This window comes from Caretta caretta, chromosome 3 (assembly GCF_965140235.1).
Source record: "Caretta caretta isolate rCarCar2 chromosome 3, rCarCar1.hap1, whole genome shotgun sequence".
In the NCBI taxonomy this organism is placed as follows: Eukaryota; Metazoa; Chordata; order Testudines; family Cheloniidae; genus Caretta; species Caretta caretta.
In genome coordinates, this window is record NC_134208.1 from 201541672 (window position 1) to 201563732 (window position 22061).

Consider the following 22061-nt stretch of genomic DNA (forward strand, 5'->3'; position numbering starts at 1 on the left):
CGTTGAATAGCCCAGGAAAAATATAATCCCAGCCAAAACCAAGAACAAAAACGATGGCCTCTCTTGTGCTTCTAAGAGGAACAAGAATTAACATTGCCTGGAATTGTGTTCTGCTGGTTCTGGAATTGTGTTCTGCTGGTTTCGTTCTTTCTTTTTTTCTTCAGGGAATGCCAGCATAAATCAGAGATGTTAAATCAAGCCAATCTCGTGGCCACATATTTCAGTGTCCCTGTGTTTTGGAACATCGCATACAGGGTTCATTGAACAGACATAGCCTGTAGCATTTACTGTTGCAATTATGTGGAACTGCTCAAAGACTAAAATTTATAAACGGCAGAACCTAAGCTAGTGTTTGAGCTATGGGGACAAATACTCATCTGGCGTAAATCAACTAGTTCTATTCAGCTTCATGGACTTCAGTGGAGGACAGCCATTTTGCAACTGTTGAGGATCTGGTCTGAAATTTCTGAGTTAATTTCTTGGAGTCAACCACTGTGAAATTCACTCAGCTCAGACAATTTTAGCCCTTTATAATGTAATTAGCGTTATTCTAAACTTACTCCAGATGAATTGGTTTTTACATGTCCTGAAGCTTCCTGACAGTCCTTATTAGTCCTTTTGGGGATTTGAAAGAAACAGCTGAAGGCAACTTGTTATCTCCTTGCCCAAACAAAATCCCATCAACAATAAGTAACATAAGAGAGGTCCATGGCTGTCCAATACCAAAATGCCCGACAAGGATATCTGACAAAAAATCATAAATAATATTGTGTTAAATTGCATATACAACTAGTTCTTAGCACATACAAGATCTGTCCAAGGTTTCAACATAAGAACATAAAAATGGCCATATTGGATCAGACCAATGGTCTTTCTAGCCCAGTATCCTGTCTTCCAACAGTGGCCAGTGCCAGGTGTTTCAGAGGGAATGAACCGAACAGGCAATCATCAAGTGATCCATCCTGTTGTCCACTCCCAGGTTCTGGCAGACAGAGGGTAGGGACACCCAGACCATGGGGTTGCATCCTGGACCACCTTGGCTAAGAGCCATTGTTGGACTCATCCTCCATGAACTTATTTAATTCTTTTTTAACCCTATTAGAGCTGTGGCCTTCACAACATCTCCTGGCAATGAGTTCCACAGGTTGACTATGTTGTATAAAGAAGTACTTCCTTTTGTTTGTTTGAAACCTGCTGCCTATTAATTTTATTGGGAGACCCCTGTTATGCTATGTGAAGGGATAAATAACATTTCCTTATTTACTTTCTCTACACAGTCATGATTTTATAGACCTCTATCATATTCCACCCCCCTTAGTCATCTCTTTTCCAAGCTGAAAAGTCTTTTTAATCTTTCCTCATATGGAAGCCGTTCTGTACGCCGCCTAATTTTTTTGCCCTTCTCTGTACCTTTTCCAATTCCATAGATCTTTTTTGAAACGGGACAACCAGAACTGCACACAGTATTCAAGATGTGGGTGTACCATCTATTTATATAGAGGCAATATATTTTCTGTCTTATTAGCTATCCTTTTTCTAATTGTTCCTACCCTTTGAACCAGTTGAACCTTTGAACCAGTTGGTGATCCATGAGGGGACCTTTCCTCTTATCCCATGACTACTTACTGTGCTTAAGAGCCTTTGGTCAGGAACTTTTCAAAGGCATTCTGAAAGTCCAAATGCACTATATCCTCTGGATCACCCTTGTCTACATGTTTGCTGACCCCCTCAAATTCTTATGGATTGGTGAGGCATGATTTTCCTTTATAAAAGCCATGTTGGCTCTTTCCAAAAAAATCGTGTTCATCTGTGTGATAATTCTGTTCTTTGCTATCATTTCAACCAATTTGCCTGGTACCAAAGTTAGGCCTACTGGCCAGTAATGGCCAGGATTGCCTATGGAGCCTTTTTAAAAATTGGCGTCATGTTAACTATCCTCCAATCATCTGGTACAGAAGCTGATTTAAGTGATAGGTTACATACCACACTTAGTAGTTCTGCAATTTCATCTCTGAGTTCCTTCAAAACTGTTGGGTGAATATCATCTGGTCCTGGTGACTTATTTCTGTTTAATTTATCAATTTATTCCCAAACCTCCTCTGGCACCTCAATCTGGGACAGTTCTTCAGATTTGTCATCTCAAAAAATGGCTCCAGTGTGGGAATCTCCCTCACATCCTCTGCAAGTGAATACTGATGCAAAGAATTCATTTAGCTTCTCTGCAATGGCCTCATCTTCTCTGAGTGCTCTTTTAGCACCTTGATCACCCAGTGACCCCATTGACTATTTGGCAGGCTTTCTGCTTCTGATGTACTTAAAAATATTTTTGCTGTTAGTTTTTGAATCTTTGGCTAGTTGCTCTTCAAATTCTTTCTTGTCCTGCTTAACTTCACTTGTCTTGCCAGAGTTTATGCTTCACTATTCTAATAGTTAAATTGTTATGAACTACATAATTACATTATCATGAATTACAGTATATGAAAATCATTGCGGTCACCTACAAGCTGTCTTCACTAACGTCCCAGTTTAAAGACATTATGTCTTACTGTAGCTTTCTGGATGAAACTGTCAGCAATCTTATTTACATCTGGTTCCCTGGTGTGCTCTTGATGAAAGTTAAGGACAGCTACATTATTCAGTTGTGTCTGTCCCATTAATGACTGGAGATAATTTTTAAGTGTTCTGAAGCTGGAGAATGAGTGTTCCACAGTTCAGGATGATACAGGCACAATGAGAAGGATTCTTAAAACTATGCTTCCAGAATACTGTAAATGACTCCAAGATCACTTTCTTGACAGGTAACAGCTAATTTAGATCCCATCATTTTGTATGAGTCTTTGGGATTATATTTTGCTATGTGCATTATTTTGCATTTAGCATTGAATTTCACCTGACATTTTGTTGCCGGGTCACCCAGTTTTGTGAGATCCCATTGTAACTCTTTGCAGTCAGCTTTGTACTTAACTGTCTTGAGTAATTTTGTATCGTCTGCAAAATTTGCTACCTCACTATTTACCCTCTTTTCCAGATCATTTGTGAATATGTTGAACAGCACTGATCCCAGCACAGGCCCCTGAGGGACACCACTATTTACCTCTCTCCATTCTGAAAACTGCACCATTTATTCCTACTCTTTGTTTCCGATCTTTTAACTGCAGTGTCTGGCAATGATCTCAGGATCATCTAAGGATCAGTAATTTAATTTAATGACAAGCCTTTTGTTATCGTAATCACCCTGCCTCTGTTTAAAAACTCCCTGCCAAAAGGGCAGAAGCTGGGAGCAGGACAGAACTTATCACCTTCCACACTCCCTCTGGGATCTGTGCTGTGAGCAGACCTCAGGCATAAAACTCAGGGCAGGCCAGGAACCACTATGGCTTGTGGGTGCTTGAGCCTCAGAGCACCCACAGAGTCAGCACCTATGCTCCTTTCTGTTTTCCTCAGGAGGATTTAACCTCCAATTTTTAAAGGATGCCTTTTTGCTTCTAGCTGCCTGTTTTACTTTGTTTAGCCATGGTGGCACCTTTTTGGTCCTCTTACTAGGGTTTTAAATGTACACCCCAAATTAAAGTTAAGCCTCTATTTAGTTTGCAGCTTTTGTGACTGTACATTTTAACTTCCATTTAATTAGCTTCCTCATTTTTGTGTTCCTCTTTCTGAATTTAATGCTACTGTGATGGGCTTCTTAGGCATTCCCCCTTTCCCCAAGGATAAATTTAATTATATTATGGTTGCTATTACTGAGTGGTTCAGCTATAGTCACCCCTTGGACCAGATCCTGTGCTCCACTCAGGACTAGTTCAAGAATTTGCCTAACCCCTTGTGGGTTCCAGGGCTAGCTGCACCAAGAAGCAGTCATTTATAGTGTCTAGAAATTTTATCTCTGCATCCCATCCTGAGGTGACATACCCAGTCAATATGGGGAGAGTTGAAATCCCCCATTATTACTGAGTTTTCTATTTTTATAGTCTCTCTCATCTCCTGGAGCATTTCACAATCACCATCACCATCCTGGTCACATGGTGAGTAGTATTTTCCTACTACTATATCCTTATTTAAGCATGGAATTTCTATCCATAGAGATTCTATGGTACAGTTTGATTCATTCAAGATTGTTACTATATTTGATCCTGTGCTGCTTTCACATACAGTGCCACTCCCGCACCAGCCCGACCTACTCTGGCAAAAGTGACTACTGTCAGCAGTGCAACAACTAAGTTGTGCAATCACACCTATCCCCATTGTTATCCTGTCCTCCTTCCGTTGTCTGTTTAGTCACCTTTTTGTGTAACCTGCAAAGTCCACAGAGCTAACCACTGAAGTCAGCTAAGCTACACATTTACCCTAGCTGCGAATCTGATCCATTACCTGGAAGCCCAATTCAGTGCTAAGTGCAGATCTGCTTCAAAGTTTATAGCGCACAGCTAGAGGAAAGGAGAAAGCTGTAAGTATGAACAAACAGTTAGGCTGGGAAAGGGGCAGAGAATGAGGGGGACAAGGAAACTGCTTTGTTGAAGAAGAACTCAAAGGTCTCTAGGGATTTGGGGGAAGTATGCATTTTTTAGATTATTTAAATAAAGAATCTATGTGCCCAGCTCCTAAATGGCTTTATGTAAAACAAATTGAATATTTAAGGCCAGATTCTGACAACTTTACTCTCCCTGAGTGGCACCTTACTCTACAACTAGTCTTGCTTAAACCAATAGGATTACTCATGTAGTAAGATACTACTCAGCAAGAATGAGTGGTAAGAAAGAATGGTCATTAACCAGACACAACAGACTAACAGCAGACTCTCCCCGTGTCAAAGACTGCCACTCTAGCCATACAGAATGGCAGATGGAAACAGGGGAAGTTAAATGAACAGTAGCTGACCCAAGATGGGTGCTCTTAGGGGTAGAGTTCTACACATGAAATCCTAACTCTGAGAAAGCCATGCTGTCAGCTGGGACCAGACTGACCCAAAAGATATAGATCAAGCTCAAACCCTTCTGAATTAAAAGGGAGGAATACCAGCTTTGGAAAAGACAAACTTGAGGAGGAGCTCAGCTCAATGTATAGTATGATAATAATAATTCTATGCTGTATTGTGTGTAAGCCATGGAATAGGATTTGAACCCACACTTTCCTGGCCTATAGGTTAATATAATAAAAGCTGAGCTGCAAGGACATTCAAACACGTGAATACATTCTGTATTTTTCTGAAGTTATATATAGAAGAAACTCAAGCATGTGGGTCAGATAAGAGGGCACATTCAATGTTTTTATTGATCAAGTTAGTAACAATAATATAAAACCAGACCACCGTAATGGCTATTTATTATTAGCATTGCATTACAGTGTTTTTTAGCAGTGATACGAGCAGATAAAACGGTATTCCTGCCCCCAAAGACCACCTTATCTAAAATGCCAGCCCTGCAGATCATTATGCAGGTGAGTAGCCCATACTCAGTTGGATTTGGCTTCAGTATGACTACTCATGTGAGTAAACACTAGTCATGTAAGGGAATTCTACAGCACCAGGCCTGAAAACACAGCAAGGTATTCTAACAGGAGAATTACCGCTCCGAGGAGCAGCTATCCCAGTGGAATTGTACTGATATCGGCCTTGTGCTGTATTTTTTTGACTCTATTGCTAGAGTTGGCATATAGGGACTGTGGCTTTGATAAAGGCAGCTGGCAAAGAATGTGACTTGTTGATAACATCTGCCATGATATTTTTGAAAATGGAAAGAATGTCAGTGCTCACATAATGTAAATAAACGCTTTTGGCTGGGAAACATTCTGAGAGCGTTACCCAGGAAGGGTGGGTGTATTTACAGCTTGGCTCTGCACGTGTGACATTGGGCATTTTGCCATTGAGTTCAATGGGAGAAGGTTCAGGGCTTGAGTGGTCAGCTGTCATTTCCATTGTCAGCTCTTGAATTTGAGGGTTTAGTTGCCATGGGACCAAACATTTGTAAGCCAGCTGCATTTTCATTAGAGCTGGCTGGAAAATGGTGAGTCTGTTGGGGGGGGGGGGGGGTGAGGGCGGAATTGTTTTCCAGAAAATTTTCTCAAAGCTCTTGAATTTTTTCAGTGTTCTGCTAAAAAAAACAATTGAAAACATGAAAATTATTTTGAAATCGAAAATGAAGTTGTTTCATTTTTTAGGCTTTTTCTCTCCTTTTCCATTTTTCTATTTTTTTGGAGGGGGTACGGAGGGGGGAAAGAAACATTTGCTGCAGGGGGAAAAAACTTCTAAAAAAAAATAAAGGAATAATTTTGACCAGCTCTGACTTTTGTGTATTTGTTTTAGTCTCCCCTAGACAGCTTTGAAAATCTCAACATATAACTTCTGCATTACTTTGATGTAGCTAATTTGTATTATAATTTTAGGGAAGGTATATCATAACTGGGTTTCACAACAGCATTGCCTTAAAGCCATAATTTTATAAATGTATAGTTCCTTTTATCTCAAAGGATCATAAAGCATTATAAACAATTATAGTCTATCATAATGTCTTTAAGCAAACAATTTCCATTGAAGCCAACAGGTGTTTTGTTCAAATAAGGACTGTACAATCAGGCTGTACATACCAGTGTGAATACAAATAGGTATCATTTAACCATCCATGAAACAGCAGCGATTTAAAAGCCCACATCAATGACATGCAACAGATTAGTGGAGAAAATAAAGAATACATTATCCATCTAAAACTGCACAAGGAATTTCCGGACAAAATATTGTTGCTCACCAGAGCTGATTAAAAATGTTCCATTGAAACTGTTTTTCAACTGCAAATTGGGTGTTTGACTACATGCGTTTTTTTGTTTTTTAAAGTGTCTGCTTTTACCACAGAAAATTTTGACTTTTTGGTGAAAAACCAAAGGCCAAACATTTTTGGCTAGAAACCAAAACTTTCAATTCAGAAATGTTGCAATGAAATGTTTTAACAGCTTTAATCAAAACACAACTTTTTGACATGGTTGAATTAAAATGGTTAGTTTTGGCTCAGTTTGACATTTAACTACCGTTCTTTTCTGTGGGCCAGGACTAGACTACATTTCACATGTGTAATGATAATTCTGAGCTGCAATTTGAGAGATGAAAGACCAACAGTTTGTCCATCAATTAAGCCAAGTCATAGCACAGCATATGTCGAAAGCTTAACGTTCAGTAGTCTTTCAGGAGAGTTTTTCATTATTTCCTTCCATCTTAGATCATTTATCCCAGTACAATTTCAACATTCAGCATATTCTCAGTTACAAATGTGATTTGAAAGCAGACCTGCAATACAACTAGGGTAATAGTCTTCCATCCAGATCTAATTCACAATGTTTTCTCATTGTCTTATGACTAAGTTTGAAGACACCATTCAGCACTTGATTCTTGCAAGTCAGGAATCAGTCAGTTCAGTTCCATTCCAAGTTACTCCTCCCTGCATCTCGTTTTCACTGCGGCATTAGTAACCCGTTGAGTCATTCCACAAGTTTCCTTCTGTGCTGAAATAAATGTATTGGGGAGGGAGATTAATCTCTTTCTTCAGCAGTGAATAATTCCATTCACTCTGATTTCATGCAAATTATTCCATTCCAACTGAACTGTTTTCCGATCCATATCACATCACTACTATGGCACAGCCACTGGTGAGCGTGTGCAGACCAAATGAGAGAGAAGTTGATATTTATTTATTTCCATTTCTAATATTTCTTTCAAAAAGCATCTAGGCCAAGCTCTGAGGTCTAATCCATTGAAGTCAATACAAAGACTCTAACTTTACTGGGCTTTTGATCAGGCTCTAGGGCCCAGAGCCTCAAAGGTATTTAGGTGCCTAATTCTCACTGAAACCAATGGGATTACCTGAATACCTCTGAGGTGCTTTTACCACCCCCAAGAAGTATGTTCATACATACAGAACCAGGAGCCTCTCCTCGCCTTTAACCAATAAAAAAGCCAGTCAGTGGTGAGAAGTAACCCAAACATGACCCACCTCGTGCACGAAGGCAGCCTCTACCCTATTCCTCATTCCCAAAAGCATGGGTAAATAAATGGGCCTTTGCTATATACCCTGATGGTCAACACTCTCTGGCTACCTTGGACCAAGCAGGGGCATGAGTCCCAAAGTCGAGGGACCCTCATGGAGCGCGCCTTGCTGGCAGCTTTTCTTCCCGTCGGTTCCATCTTGAGGGCTTCCACTGCCTGCAACTGTCCTAGCATTGCAATGGGGAAGAGAAGGTCCATCATGCAGGCAGGTCACAGGCCATTTAGGGGTTTATAATTCAGAACAAGCACCTTAAATTCCTTGTGGAAACCAATAGGTGGCGAGTTCAGGTCCCGAGTTCGAGGCATGTTGCACATCATTATGTGCCAATATTAGAGATTGGCCTGGACAAATTCTGCTCTCATGCCAATCCAAATCCACAGTAACTCCACTGACTGCAGAATTCCACAGGAATTTGGCCCATTGTCCTCACCACAAGTAGTTTACAGGCTAAAGCCTTGATTCTGCCACCCGTGCGGCCTGGTTTCTTCCCTCCTAAGTTGTCCCACTGATTTCAGTGGAAGTGCTTGCAGGAGCAGAACTAAGCCTTGAACAAGCAAGCAACCCAGAACCCAATGGGAGACTCAGAGGAAGGCTCTGCCTTGGAGGTTTTTTGGTAGCGTAAGAGTAGGTGACATTATTTGATGTGACATAGGTTAAAGCACATGGGCTTTGCAGGAAAAAGTTAATATTGGCATACATCTAGTGAGGTGGGTGAGGTAATATCTTTCATTGGACCAATTTCTGTTGGTGAGAGAGACAAGCTTTTGTGCTCAAACAGAGCTCTTCTTCGGGTCTAGGAAATGTATTCAGAGGGTGACAGCTAAATACAAGGTGGAACAGATTGTTTAGCATAGGGTGTTAACGTGTTGCAAGAGACCATTCAAGGCGAACTGGGCAGTTAACATCTCTGCGGTCATAGGACAAAGCAGGGTCAGTGGGTTACACATCGTTTTAGTGAGCCTGTAGCGGGGTGGTCACCCACTCCTGGCCCAAAGGGGTAAAAGCCAGCCCTTGGAGAGAGCTGGGGCTGGGAGCCTTAGGCTGGGCTGACTGGGAGGCAGCTTCAGCTCTGGCCATGCCCCAAACAGACTCAGCTGGCCATATAAAGAGACTCTCTCTAGCTTCTGAGAGGGAGGGACCTGGCTGCAGGAACCTAAGCAGAGTACCTAGATTGGAGCAGGGCTGGGGAAGGGCCTGAGGAGCCGGGGGAGCTCCAGCCGGGGGAGCCCCAGGCTGCGGCCTAGTATTAGGCCAAACAGGTATGGGGGCTGCAGGGGACAGCCCCAGGTTAGACAGAGGCAGCAGGTCCAAACCCAACCTTGCCTGTGATGAGGGGCTTATACTGCAGTCTGCCCCAGGGTGCGGAGGCTCGCTGGTGACTGGCAGTACCCTATGACTGAGGCAAGGTAGGGATAGGGGGTGGGGGTTCCCTGGGGAGGGGAGACCCTGCAAGTGAGGGGTTACTGCCAGGGGGCAGCACCCTGGGGTGCAAGGGGCACCGGGTCCGGGAAGAACATGGGGGCCTGGCATAAGCGGGATACAGGCCTGAGGAGGGCACTCCAAGGCTGGAAGTAGAGCTAATTCCCAGGACACCAGCAGGAGGCACCACAGGGGTGAATCCCACACACTTACAGAGCCATAAATCCAGTGTCTCTTCTATGTCCATGATTTTTAGTGTCTAGTAAAGTTATGAATTTAAGCTCCCAGAGTCATCTTTTGAAGGTGTTCTGCGGGTTTCCTTTGAGGATGAGGACTGAGACATATGACTCCTGCTATGATGATCAATACCCCCCACCCCCCAACACACCTTTCAAGATCCCTGGGTCTTACACATGCCTATCACAAAATACCTTGTCCAGCGCACTAAATGCTCCAGTAACAACTATGTGGGTAACACAAGACAATAATTCTGCTCTCCAATGAACGCACACAGAAAATAAGAGACAAAAACGCCATATCACGGATGGGTGAACATTTTTCACAAAGTGATCACTCCACATCTGACCCCTCCGTCCTCACAAGCTTGTTTCTTTCACCAAAGAAATTGGTTCAATAAAAGATATATTACCTCACACACCTTGCTTAATAGCCTAGGACCAACAAGGTTAAAACAACATTGTAAATGTACATCTAGTGAAGTCAGGGAAGTTCCTTCTCATTCATATTGGTGTAAGAGAGATCAGAATCAGACCCAGTGAATTTTCAGGATAGAATTTCCAAAGCAAGGACAGATACCTGACAGGACAGGATAGGGAGAATTTCAGGCATTCTTTGCAGTCTCATGTCCCCATACTAGAGATTTGCCCCAACCAAAACCCTGAGTCTGAACACCATCAGATCTTGGGGCCACTGGAAAGCAAAAACCAAATCCAGGTGTGACTTTTGCAAACAGCCCCTATTTTAAAAGGGTTGAAAATAGCCTCAGGTCTAAACTCCCCAGATTTTGGAATGACCCTGATTTTTGGAGTCTGGGGCAGCGTCTGCTCAGGAGTGTGACGTGAGTGGACCCTCTGCCAGGCTGGATGTATCTAAGATGCCGATGTTGTCTCACCTGTCAGTTTTTGGACTTCAGTGGGCTAGTAAGTAACTGCAGGCTTTTCTTCTTTGCAAAAGTCACGCCATAGTTCACAGGGAGAAAGAGAAGTGCCATGAGGAAGGCTGCAAAGAGAAGAATGCAACTGCAGACATGCTGCTATATTTAGACACTAGCTCAAGCAGACTTAGCAGAGGTACATCGATGTGAGCTTGGAATCCCACCTCCCAGTTCAGATGTGGACGTACCCTGAGTTCCCGGTAGACTAGTGCAGGGTAGATCTGCACCTCAGCTTGCCGCAACCTAAGTATTAGTCTAGATAAGTCCTTACGAGCTTACCACTTTTTTATTTAGTCCACTATATGAAAAGCAAAACATGAGGAAAACTCTTCCCCAGATAAAGGCCAGATCCTTTAAGATACTGAGACTGTCGAAAATCTCTGTGACTTGTTCTTCACCCCCATTCGCTTAAATGTCAACAACCATGACAGCAGTGGGAACCAAAGGCACTCAGCACCTCAGAGGATTAGGCCCTAGATAATTTACTCACATTACAACTAGAGCTGGGTGGAATTTTTTCAGCAAACAGTTTATTTGCTGAAAAACAAAGCGTCAGGTTGACCAAACTTGTTAATAAATTTGGGTCAAATTCAGAGAAGAGTTTTGATGGGAAAAAAAACCTCCACCAGGGTTAAAAAAAATAGCCAAAAAAGTGATTTAAAAAAAATATTTTCAAAACAAAATGTTACCACTTTTTGTTTTGAAATTTAGCAAGAATTAACTTTAAAAGGGGGGGCACCCAAGAATGAAATGAAACATTTCCTTCAAGCTGAATCAGTCTCTCCCCTCTCTCACCCAGTTTGGACACTGAACTGCAAAATCAATTATTTGGCAAATTCTAATTACAGTAAGGCCCTGCCTAGATTAGAAAAGAATGTGTGTGTTTTCAAATGGGTGATTTTAAATACGTTTTCAAAGCTAGTTATGGTCAACCATCGTGAGGGGTGGAGTCTAAAGTTGACCAGGAGCAGCTACAACATTTTTAAAGATATTGAACCCTGTCATCGGAGGTGCTAAGTGATGTTTAAAAACAGTCTCCGTTAAGACAAATAGGCTTACACATTTTTTTTTCAATACTTCCCCCCACACACACACCAAGTCTAGAGAGGGACTAAGAGGAGCAACATATTCAGATGTGCTCGACTGGCTAAAGTTTACCCTACCTGGAGTTCTGCAAACATCCTTCCATTTATAAGAAGTTTTCCCCTCAGAGAATCTGTTTGTGTCTGGCTCCTGTTCTTCCCACATCAGGACCGAAGGCTTCTTCATCAGCCCATACATGCCTGTCCAATTGACATGAGATGAGCTGTGTTAATTTTTACAATTCATTTTCATGTTATTTCATAGTATTTCTCTGCACACAAATAAAGGTGACATTACTCCGTTTAAAAATAAATATTGAAAGTATCAGAATAACAGCCGTGTTAGTCTGTCTTTGCAAAAAGAAAAGGAGTACTTGTAGCACCTTAGAGACTAACCAATTTATTTGAGCATGAGCTTTCGTGAGCATTAGCTCACGAAAGCTCATGCTCAAATAAATTGGTTAGTCTCTAAGGTGCCACAAGTACTCCTTTTCATATTGCAAGTAGCCGCTGCATTTAGATAAAAAATGAGGCGAATCTGAGCCATATAACACTTAACTGTTCTGATACACAATTAGACATGGATCCAAGCTGGAATCCCAGTTCTCCAAAAGTTCTAGCATTACATACTTCATATTAGAGCGGACTAAAAGATGATGAAAAGGTATTGCAAAAAATTTAGAAACTTTTAATGAAAATCTTTACTTTTACGAGCTGCAGCCAAAAAGGTAAATGCAAAATTATGAAAATCTTCAAATAATTTGCATGAAAATTTTTTAAATTCAACCAGCTTTAAGCTTCAACCAGCTTCATGCAAAATATTTCCAAAGTTGCATGAAATAAATTGTGAAAAAATAAATCCAAATTGTGAGCAGTCCATTATACTCCAATGTGGGCCAGTCCAGAGAAGTGATGTCAAATTGCTGATGTAAGATCAAACGGCTCTTATGCGTTCATCCATCAATATTATCAAATATTTTACTTAGGCCTAGAGACATGCAGAAAATTTCCACTTGAATAAAATTTCATCCAAATGGAAATGGCATTTTTCAAAAATCATCAGGGTTTTTTCCCCTGCAACCCTCCTAATTAAGAAGTTGCTTTTCCCCATGTAACGATATATAAGCCATATCTACACAGCATACTGAGACAAATTCAGCCCTGGTTTAAAAGCACAAAGCACAGGAATGGGAGTCAGCCACTGAGTCCTACTGGGTAGGTCTACACAGCAGCTGGGAGGTGTAATTCCCAGTGCAGGCAGACATATATGAGGTAGTTCTGCTCAAGCTAGTGCACTAAATATTGCAGTGTGACCATGGCAGGACAGGCTATGGCTTGGGCTAGCCACCCAAGGACAATCCCACCTGACACCCTGGGTATGTATTTGAGTGGTTAGTCCGTATCACTGCGGCCACACTAGTATTTTAGCATGCTAGCTGAAGAGGAGCTAGCGTGTATATGTCTACTCTAGCTGGGAATCGCATCTTCCTGCTGCTGTGTCGACATACCCATTGACTCAGAGACGACATTTAAGCTCTTTGTATTTCTGTTTTTCTGTCCGTGAAACAGGATGTAACAAGTATCAGAGGGGTAGCCGTGTTAGTGTGTATCCACAAAATCAACGAGGAGTCCGGTGGCACCCCGTCATCAGTTACTGGGAGTGGACCACATCTACCCTGATTGAATTGGCCTTGTCAGTACTGGTTCTCCACTTGTAAGGTAACTCTCTTCTCTTAATATGTCAGTATAATAATGCCTGTATCTGTAATTTTCACTCCATGCATCTGAAGAAGTAGGTTTTTTACGCACAAAAGCTTATGCCCAAATAAATTTTAGTCTTTAAGGTGCCACTAGACTCCTCGTTGATTTTGAGGATGTAACAAAGCACTGATCTCTAAGCACAGGGTTAGCCGGTATGTCTGTTATGATGGCATATCCCCTTTAAGTCCAGGAGTTACTGGGAATTGCAGTCTCCAGTCAGGGCACATGATGGCGAGAAATCAGCTGCTCATCACGTGACTCCCTGATGGAGACAATAAAAGGAGTTCTCCTGGCTCACCCTCAGAAAGTGAGCAGGGAGTTGAAATAAGGCCTTGAGGAAAGTGCTTCTAGGGGGACCTGGCAAGAGGCCTAGGAAAGGTACCCGAGGAAGAGCATATTCTCTTCACTCCCAGTTTGTTGAAAGCTGTAAAGGCCTGTGGTGGCTGAAAGCAAATGATAGGAGCCACTTTGCTCTTGTTTTGAATCCTTTTGTGGCAATAAGGTTACCCTTGAGACAGGACTTTGGCTTTCCCTGGCTGGTGTATCCATCCACCATCTTACTTACATCGGGTCAATAAGGCTTACCTTCAGCTGCCATGTGCTTTGAGGTATATGGTATTGTGCTTTTCAGCAAAGTATTAGATAGGATTTATTATTACACCAAACATGCATGTAGCCCACTGTGCATACCACCTGGAGTTAATAGGAAGATTTTTCCCCTTGCACCTGATTATTTTGCTCAAGCACATTCGATATTTTGCTCCTTTTCTTTCTCAGAAAAACTGAGCTTTTACTTAAAGTATCTTCCCCCCACCCCCGTCTCCCCCGCCTCTCCCACATCTTGGCTGTGATGTCAGTCATGTTGTATTGTTTTATATCATGTAGCTCAACATGACTGATGCAATCAGACATGCACTGCTCTCCGGTGTTATGGCTCATGAATAAAATTTCTGGAGGAGCTGCCTCAGAGAAGGATAAAAGATAGAAGTGCAACTAGAAAGTGAACTCTCTGACGCATTTTATTCAGAGCATAGCCCAGTGGATAGAAAGGGGAGTGAGTTAAGAATTGGGTTACAGCCTTAACCCAGAATTTCCCTAGTTTTGTATATTGTGATCTGAGCTGTGTCACTTCATCATCCTAACTTTATGTGGTTTTACTTTCTATTATTATAATTGTAGCTTTAGAAAGGGACTCTATCAATTTAAAAGTCATATTTCTGTCTGTACCCTTTTTTTATTCATTATTGTTATAAGTATTACCTGAGATCTCTTGTTTCTGAATGAAACTGGGTTGGCGGGGGGGAATGTTTCTCTGTTTTTTAGCTTATTGCTTTGTGCATTAAAGCACCACTCTGCATATAGTCTGTAGAGCTGGTCAAGAATCTTCCGTCAATGTTTGGTTGGTTGGGTTGGGGTTTTTTTGACAGAAAATGTGGTTTTGCAAAATTGAAATTGAGATGGCAATTGTCCAATTTTCGATCCATTCTAATAGTCAGTTTCACTCTTATCATTCAATAGTCAGTCAGTTTCCCCAGTTCTTTGTGTGAATCTTTCACACAGCTACAGCAAAGAGAAACTTTATTTTAAATGTAAATGCAAATCCACAAGTATTAGCAGTGAGGCAAAGGGGCAGGTATAGTCCCTGAACCCAGTTTTAGCTCTACATTGACCAAATCTCAATTAATTTGATTATGCCATTTAAGTGCATATCCATTAATTTCTAAGATGGTTGGCAGCGTTTGGACTTTTAGCAATAATATTGCGCTATTAATAGAGAAGGACCTTTTGGTTGCATAACCAAAACTCTCTGGGCCATATGATCTGTCTTTAGGGACTGAGTGGTGTTTGATGTCTTGTCTAGGCTCTCTGTAAAGGGAAGGATGTTTCACCATTTGAATAGACCTATGCTTATGAAGAAGGGCATGATATTTGTGCAGGAACAAGTGTGCTTGCTAATTCATTATTTACAATTTGTTGATCATCATTATTTATTTATGAATTCTTCTGTGTAAAGAGTTTAACCCATCCAATCAGGGATCAGGAACAATACCAAGTGATCCGTTTCACATACTGACTATCAAATAGTCAAAATGAAGAGACTTCAAACGGCTCCTAGCTTTTAAATTATTTGGCCAAACTATTCTTTGAATATTTCTGAATACCAAATACAGTCACACCTGTCAGGATGAATGCTGTTCATGCTGTCATGCTGTTCATGAATAAAAAGAAGGCTCAATCTTTTGGATAATTTGTTCACAGTGAAAACAATCCAGCCAGCTACAGACAAGAGTAAAATCTAGGAAGTTTATCATTTTGCATTTCCCTTTACCATTGATGAAACTCATGATTTTTAATAGGCAAAACTTTCTTCATGTGTACACATCATTCAGCAACTTGACAAAGAGCTGCCTGCCTCCTGTGATGTCTTAGGCACCGGGGAAGTAGAAAGCACCAGTTAGCTGAGTGATGGGAAAAGGTTGGATGAGCGATATGGAAAGCTGTGTGAAAGAGAAAGAGAGTAAAGCAGAGAAAAAGGAGAGGGGAAAAACTGTACGAGGGAGAGGGAATGAGTGTGAAATTGGAAAATGAAACGAATTAAATAAATCAGAATAGGACCAGGGAAATAGAGGCTTTAGAAATAGAAGGAAAGTGATCAAACCCCAAGGGACAGAATGAATAAAGCGTATGGAGGAGAAAAGAAAAGAGGGGACCTCTGAAGAGACTGAGGATGTTTAGGGAGAGCCAGGGAAAAGGCGGGTACAAGAAATGCAACAACAGAAAGCAATAAATTGAGAAGGAATGAACTGTCTGAGGAGAGAAACGAACTATCCTAGAACACAGGAAAGGCTGGGATCTTCTGTATAAAACACTTCAAAGTGGTCTCCTTGGGGCTCCCCCTGGAGTCGTCCCAGAAGCTCCAACAGAACTAGAATGCAAGGCCCTGATCCTGCAGTCACCTCTATGCTGCGGAGTGCTGTGTACACATACATAGAGCCCTGCTGAAGTCAATGGGCTCCACGGGGATCTGCCCACAGGGAGCTCACTGCAGGATCAGAGCCAAAGTTCCCAGCTTCTGAGTGACACGGGCCAGCATGGACACATGACACTTGTGCCCAAATCTGCACCGGGTGCCATTCAAGCTGAAGGTGATGATCTTTAAAATCTGAACAGTCTGGGACTGGGTTATCTGAAACCATCTTTCACCCGGTACCCTGCCCCGGCCGTTAAGATCATCTGAGAAATCTGAGAACTCCACGCACATTACCAGATTGCTCTTGCTTGAGAGCTGCTGCCTCTGGAATTCACTGGACTTGGCAAAAGCTAGGGCAGGATGCAACAAGTACTGATTTTCACTGAGCATTTGACTAACCCTTTGTATATTGTTTCCAAGCTCCTGTGTTCAGGAGGATGGCTGGGTATCATGGTGACAAGCACTATCGGAATTAATCACGCTAACAGGCAAGAATTTTGCTTTGTTTTGCCTGTATCTTTTCTGCAGTGGAGAGGGGCTGCTTCACAGCCATATTAAGCTTTAAGATTCTCCCCAGTTTTAACTTGCTTTACTGTGCTACCCTCAAGGCCTCACTTTGCAGCCAGCATTGAAAGTCATGAAACAAGAGACAACGGTTCCAGGCAATATGTCCAGACAACAGCACAAACATGAGTAGCAGCAGTCTCTCTAGCAGCTGGATCCCAGATCATTCATACACAGTGTCAGTAACTCTTGTAATACTGGATGTTTTCCTTAGAGCCCCAGCTCCTGGAGGCATGTGATTTGGTGAGACTCTCTCCCTCTCTCTCTGTAAATGAAATGTATGTTTCTCGCTCTCATGGTTGCAGAGAAAAACTTGAAAAGGTGACCCGAGGGCACCCTAAAGGCTCAAAAGCCAGAAGACAAATAAAAAGGACCCAACATTTCTTTAAAAAAAAATCAGTATTTTTAAGGCACTCGTGATTTTTGGGCGCCTGACTCATGTTTTTCTGAACACGGGGGGCTGGCAAACCTGAATATATGTAGAGAAATACAGGAATGTGTAACTCATGTCAGCACAAGGAGCTAAAGCATGCATGCGTGATACAAAGATGACACAGGGTATATGCAAGCATATCTTTAACTAGAACTGCTCATTGCATGATCTTAGCATTAAATATTGATAGAGCCATAGATTTTGAGGCCATAAGGGACCACTCTGATCATCAAGTCTGACTTCCTGCATAACACAGGCCATAGAACTTCTCCACTTTCTTGACTGGTTGTATGCCTTGTCTGATGTCTGTGTGATGTCTGCCTTTTTCTCAAGGATGACAAGGCACCTGGATAATTGAGTGTCACTAGCTTGAGGTATGTATCCAGCTCCTGCCCTATTCTGCACCCCTTCTGAAAAAAAAAATACATGACTAATTTCTTAAGACATGAAGAAACCTGTTAGCCTTGTAGACTGATTGTATCTTCCCCTCCTCCCTAGACAAAATGGTTCCCTTACATGAGGCATTCTCCTCATCTGGAGAATCTCCTTATCTAATGGTAAATAGTCATACTATATACACACTGCTGTCAACAGGACTACTGGTACAAGCAACTGCTCCCTAATGTCATTAAGGATCTGTCCCAAAATATTCGCAGACTCTAGCAAAGCATATTGGACCTGCAGCAACACCGCTGGAGATCATAACACTTGCAGGGATTCTGGTAGAGTTTATAAGCCCATGAGGACTCCTGCGCAGATTGCAACGTGACCAAGCTTCTGGTTAATTTAATACAATACCCAACAATTTCGTACAGGTTTACGTTACATCTGGATTTGTCTAGCTTCAAGTTCCAGCCATTGGATTGTGTTAGACCTTTCTCTGATAGATTGAAAAGCCCACTATTAAATATTTGTTCCCCGTGTAGGTACTTATAGACTGTAATCAAGTCACCTCTTAACCTTTTCTTTGTTAAGTTAAGTAGATTGAGCTCCTTGAGGCTATCACTATAAGGCAGGTTTTCTAATGCTTTAATCATTCCGGTAGTTCTCCTCTGAACCCTCTCCAGTTTATCAACATCCTTCTTGATTTGTGGGAACCAAAACTTGTCTCCTGATCTCTAATAGTTAAAGATTGGCATAAGCACTGAAGTTCAAGGTTTCATATCCCTTCATATCCCAAAAAGTTTGCTAGTATCAACTATTATAACCCTAGATATTTTTGAATTTTATTTGTGTATTTTGATTTCTAATACGGCGTCTACCTAAACCACTATCCACGTGTACAACCACTTACAAAGATCCATTCAAATTCAACAGGCCCAGTGCCCATACTAGAATGGATACTTCTGCTCAAACATAAACCTAAAATTCTCCCTCTTTCATTAAACATGCCCTCCTGGCTAGACAGAGCCAAGAGCATGAAGAAACCTTGAAATATTGGGCTCTGCCAATCAACTACTGAAGCATGTTCCAGAGCTGATTAGCCCTTGCTCAAAATCTCATGGCCAGACCCCTCATATTTAAACCAAGGGGCTGTTAACCAAACACTTTTTCTGTTCTCAGCTCTTACAGTAACAATGAGAGTTGGTGTTGCCAACAGCGGATTAGCCATTGAGCCGACAGGGCCCATGCCCAGGGGCCCCAGCCAATTGGGGGACCCCAGAAAAATTGACACCCCCGCACCTCAACCCCACTCCCCGGCAGAAGCCCCCGCACCCCAACCCAAATAACTGCGCCGGGAAGCTGGGGTGGGGGAGGCCCCTGCACCTTGACCCCACTTCCCGGCAGAAGCACCAGGCAGGGTGGGGGAAGCCCCAGCATCCAGACCCCAGCTGTGGCTCCTGGACTGGAGAAGCTCTCACTCCCTGCCCTGGCCTCAGGGCTGGGGGTGCTCTCACTCTCTGCTGCAGTCCCATGGCCGTGGCAGGGGGACAGAGCTTCTCTGGTATTGGGGGGAGGGTAGAAAGGAGCAAACGGGTTGCAGGCTGCAGTGGGGGGGGGGCGCGGAAGAGGGCAGGAGCGTGGTTGGAACAGGGGCAGGGCCGTGGGGGAGGGAGGGGTAGCCTGGGGGCAGAATTGCAGGTGGAAGGCATCAGGAGGGGCTTCCCGCTTACTGTGGCCTAGGGTTCCATGAAACCTTAATCTGCCTCTGGGTGTTGGCATAGCCGAGCCCCAACTATTTAGCACTTTGTAGTTGACTACTGGTACTTTTTAAAAATTGCATCCAGAAACACACCAGCAGATTCCCAAGCACAGGTGTTGTGTGTTCTCTGAGAGAAACGTACCTCAACAGGCTGCCCGCCTCTTACAGTCCCAGGTGACGTTTATGAATTGTCTTCAAGTTTAGCCCCATGTAATCTAATCTGGAGACAACCCAGCCATGGATAATTGTGGTGAGGTCCAGATCAGAAAGCAAAGTGCTGCAATCTTTTAGCCTCCTGCAGGTGTTAGCCAACTGCAATCTTGTAGCCAACAGTGCTTTTGGCTGAAGATCAAACATGACCCCTTCTCCCGTCCTCCCCTCCACATTTGGGTTCTGAGTAACAAAAGCCAGGCACGTTGTCTCTGCCTAGGACACTGACCAAACCTCTTTCATCTCTTGCTCTTTCACCCAGCCTGTCAACCTTACCTCTGCAGAGGTGACCGCAGTCCTCTATGTCCATATGCACCTCTGCCATGGAAAAAAGGAGCAGAGAATCTGCACAGCAAATGGCTCAGTCCCTTTCATTCCTTGGGCTGCTCACACCTTGTGCAATGGAACTGTTATCAATCCTGCTGCTAGGGGACCCTCCACAAGCGCTAGGGTGGAAACTTTGCCCTTTAGTGCGAAGTGAAACTGACTAGTCTATTTTCCTTGTCTAAGCAGAATAAAATGCAAAACAATAAATATACCTGGAGATCTATGCTTACAGTATTGTTGCCTTCCTAGTTTGCTGGTAAACTAGGACCCTCATACACAGATGTGCTCTTTGGGGTCATTTCTAATATTGACATAATCCACAGTCTTGACCTAAATATTACCTTTCAGAGATAAGTGCTTTTCTATCAAGGTTTTCATTGTCATCTTATACTCGTCCTCAGTTATATGGAGTTGTGTCAGCTTCGTGTCTGGCGAATATTCCTCCTTCAGAACCTTTGCCCAGTTCCTTTCAGGTGGCCAACATGCAGCAGACACTCTGAAACCTGCCTCGTCCAGGTTCCTGGCAAACGTCCGTCCGATGGAGCTGTTGGACACTAGAATCACAATGGCTCTCCCTTTTATGTCAATATTTCTCTCCATTTTCTTCACAATCCCCAAGGAGAAAACGATCACAAAGCAGGTGAGGAATGCAGTGCAGATGCACACGAAAGCATAAAGGAAGCAGGAAAGGGTCAAGGCAAGCATTAAATCGGCAGCTAGCAGGAAGAATTGTCTAAAAGCGAATGCCATTGTTCAAGGAATTAGCTTGCTCCTCGCTCAGACTTTTGCTGAGAAATCTGGTAGGAGCCACAGCATGCAGTTATGCGGTTATGAAGCCAGCCAGCATTGCAAAACATGCAGAGGCAAGCCACAGCTTCACTCCAAGGATGAATCACCGTCCTGGATATAACAACAAATATGATTTCCAAATTACATATATTTCAGCAGACAGCTGAGTGACTCGTGATATTTGATATTGCTACATTGTACATTTCATGGCCTACTAGGTTGAAATCTAAGAATTCTGTTCACAGGGGAATTACAAACAAATCTCCACCAGGGCTAGTGACAGATCTTGTTTGTTTTTAAAAATAACTTTTCAGGGGCTTTTTCTGAAATACTGTGTCAGAAAGAAATTGTGGAAGGCTCAGGCAGAATTATAAGAGCAGCAATATTCCCAGTATTTTATTGGTATGCTTAAATCTACCACTCTCCATGCTGCAGTAAATCTGGCTAAAACCCAAGAGTACAGTATTGAAATTTTGCCCTTATGCAACCAATTTTGTTTTAGTTGTAAAATATCCTGTGTAGAGAACATTGTGCCTCCTATTTGCGGGGACCTTTCAAACTTGAAAATTTTGGTAACAGCTAATTTACCTTAGAGAAGAGATGTGTAAGTGGGGACATGAGAAAGCTGTACACCCTAACAACTGGTGTACAGAAGGTAGGTTGGGCTCTGCTCTGCACTACTCATAATACATTAACAAGGGGCCATCCAATGACATTGACAGAGAGCATATTTAAAACTGATTAAAGGAAATACTTTTTCAGGCCATATATAATTAATCTGTGGCACTCATTGCCACATCTAAGGCCAAGCACTTAGCAGAATTTGAAACATGGCCAGACATTTATCTGAACAAGACTATCCAGCATTGTTACGGTAAATATATATTTTTAAAATTAATGAATTCTGGAATGGATAGAAACTCTCATGTTTCAGGGCGTCCCAATCTTTGAAGGAATCAGGAGGCAACTTTCCCTACAGACTGGTTATCCCATAACTGCCTACTGCAGTTACCCCTTCTCTGAAGCAGCTGGTGCTGGTGTAATCCACACACCTTCTGGGTGTGGTGTTCTGTCCCACTTTGTAGCACCAAGACAATTTAGAGAGCAAGAGATTGAGTTTGCTCTACAGCCTTAGCTAAGAGCCAGTTGGCTTTTAGCTCA

At 42.5% G+C, this 22061-nt stretch overlaps 1 protein-coding gene across 2 annotated transcripts; it reads right to left on the reverse strand.

Moving 5' to 3' along the window:
• Window positions 1-5242: 5242 nt before the first annotated feature.
• LOC125634929 (uncharacterized) lies at window positions 5243-21000 on the reverse strand. 2 transcript variants are annotated; one of them, XM_048846265.2, is made up of 4 exons: window positions 20453-20998; window positions 11784-11903; window positions 10579-10685; window positions 5243-7485 (listed from the first exon to the last, which is right to left on the reverse strand). In XM_048846265.2, the coding sequence occupies exons 1-3, from the start codon at window positions 20859-20861 to the stop codon at window positions 10582-10584; spliced, it is 633 nt and encodes a 210-aa protein (XP_048702222.1). In that variant the 5' UTR covers window positions 20862-20998; the 3' UTR covers window positions 5243-7485; window positions 10579-10581. The 2 variants fall into 2 exon arrangements, with proteins under 2 accessions (XP_048702222.1, XP_074983350.1); XM_075127249.1 differs by lacking the exon at window positions 10579-10685 and having other exon boundaries at window positions 20453-21000.
• Between the last annotated feature and the right edge of the window lie 1061 nt (window positions 21001-22061).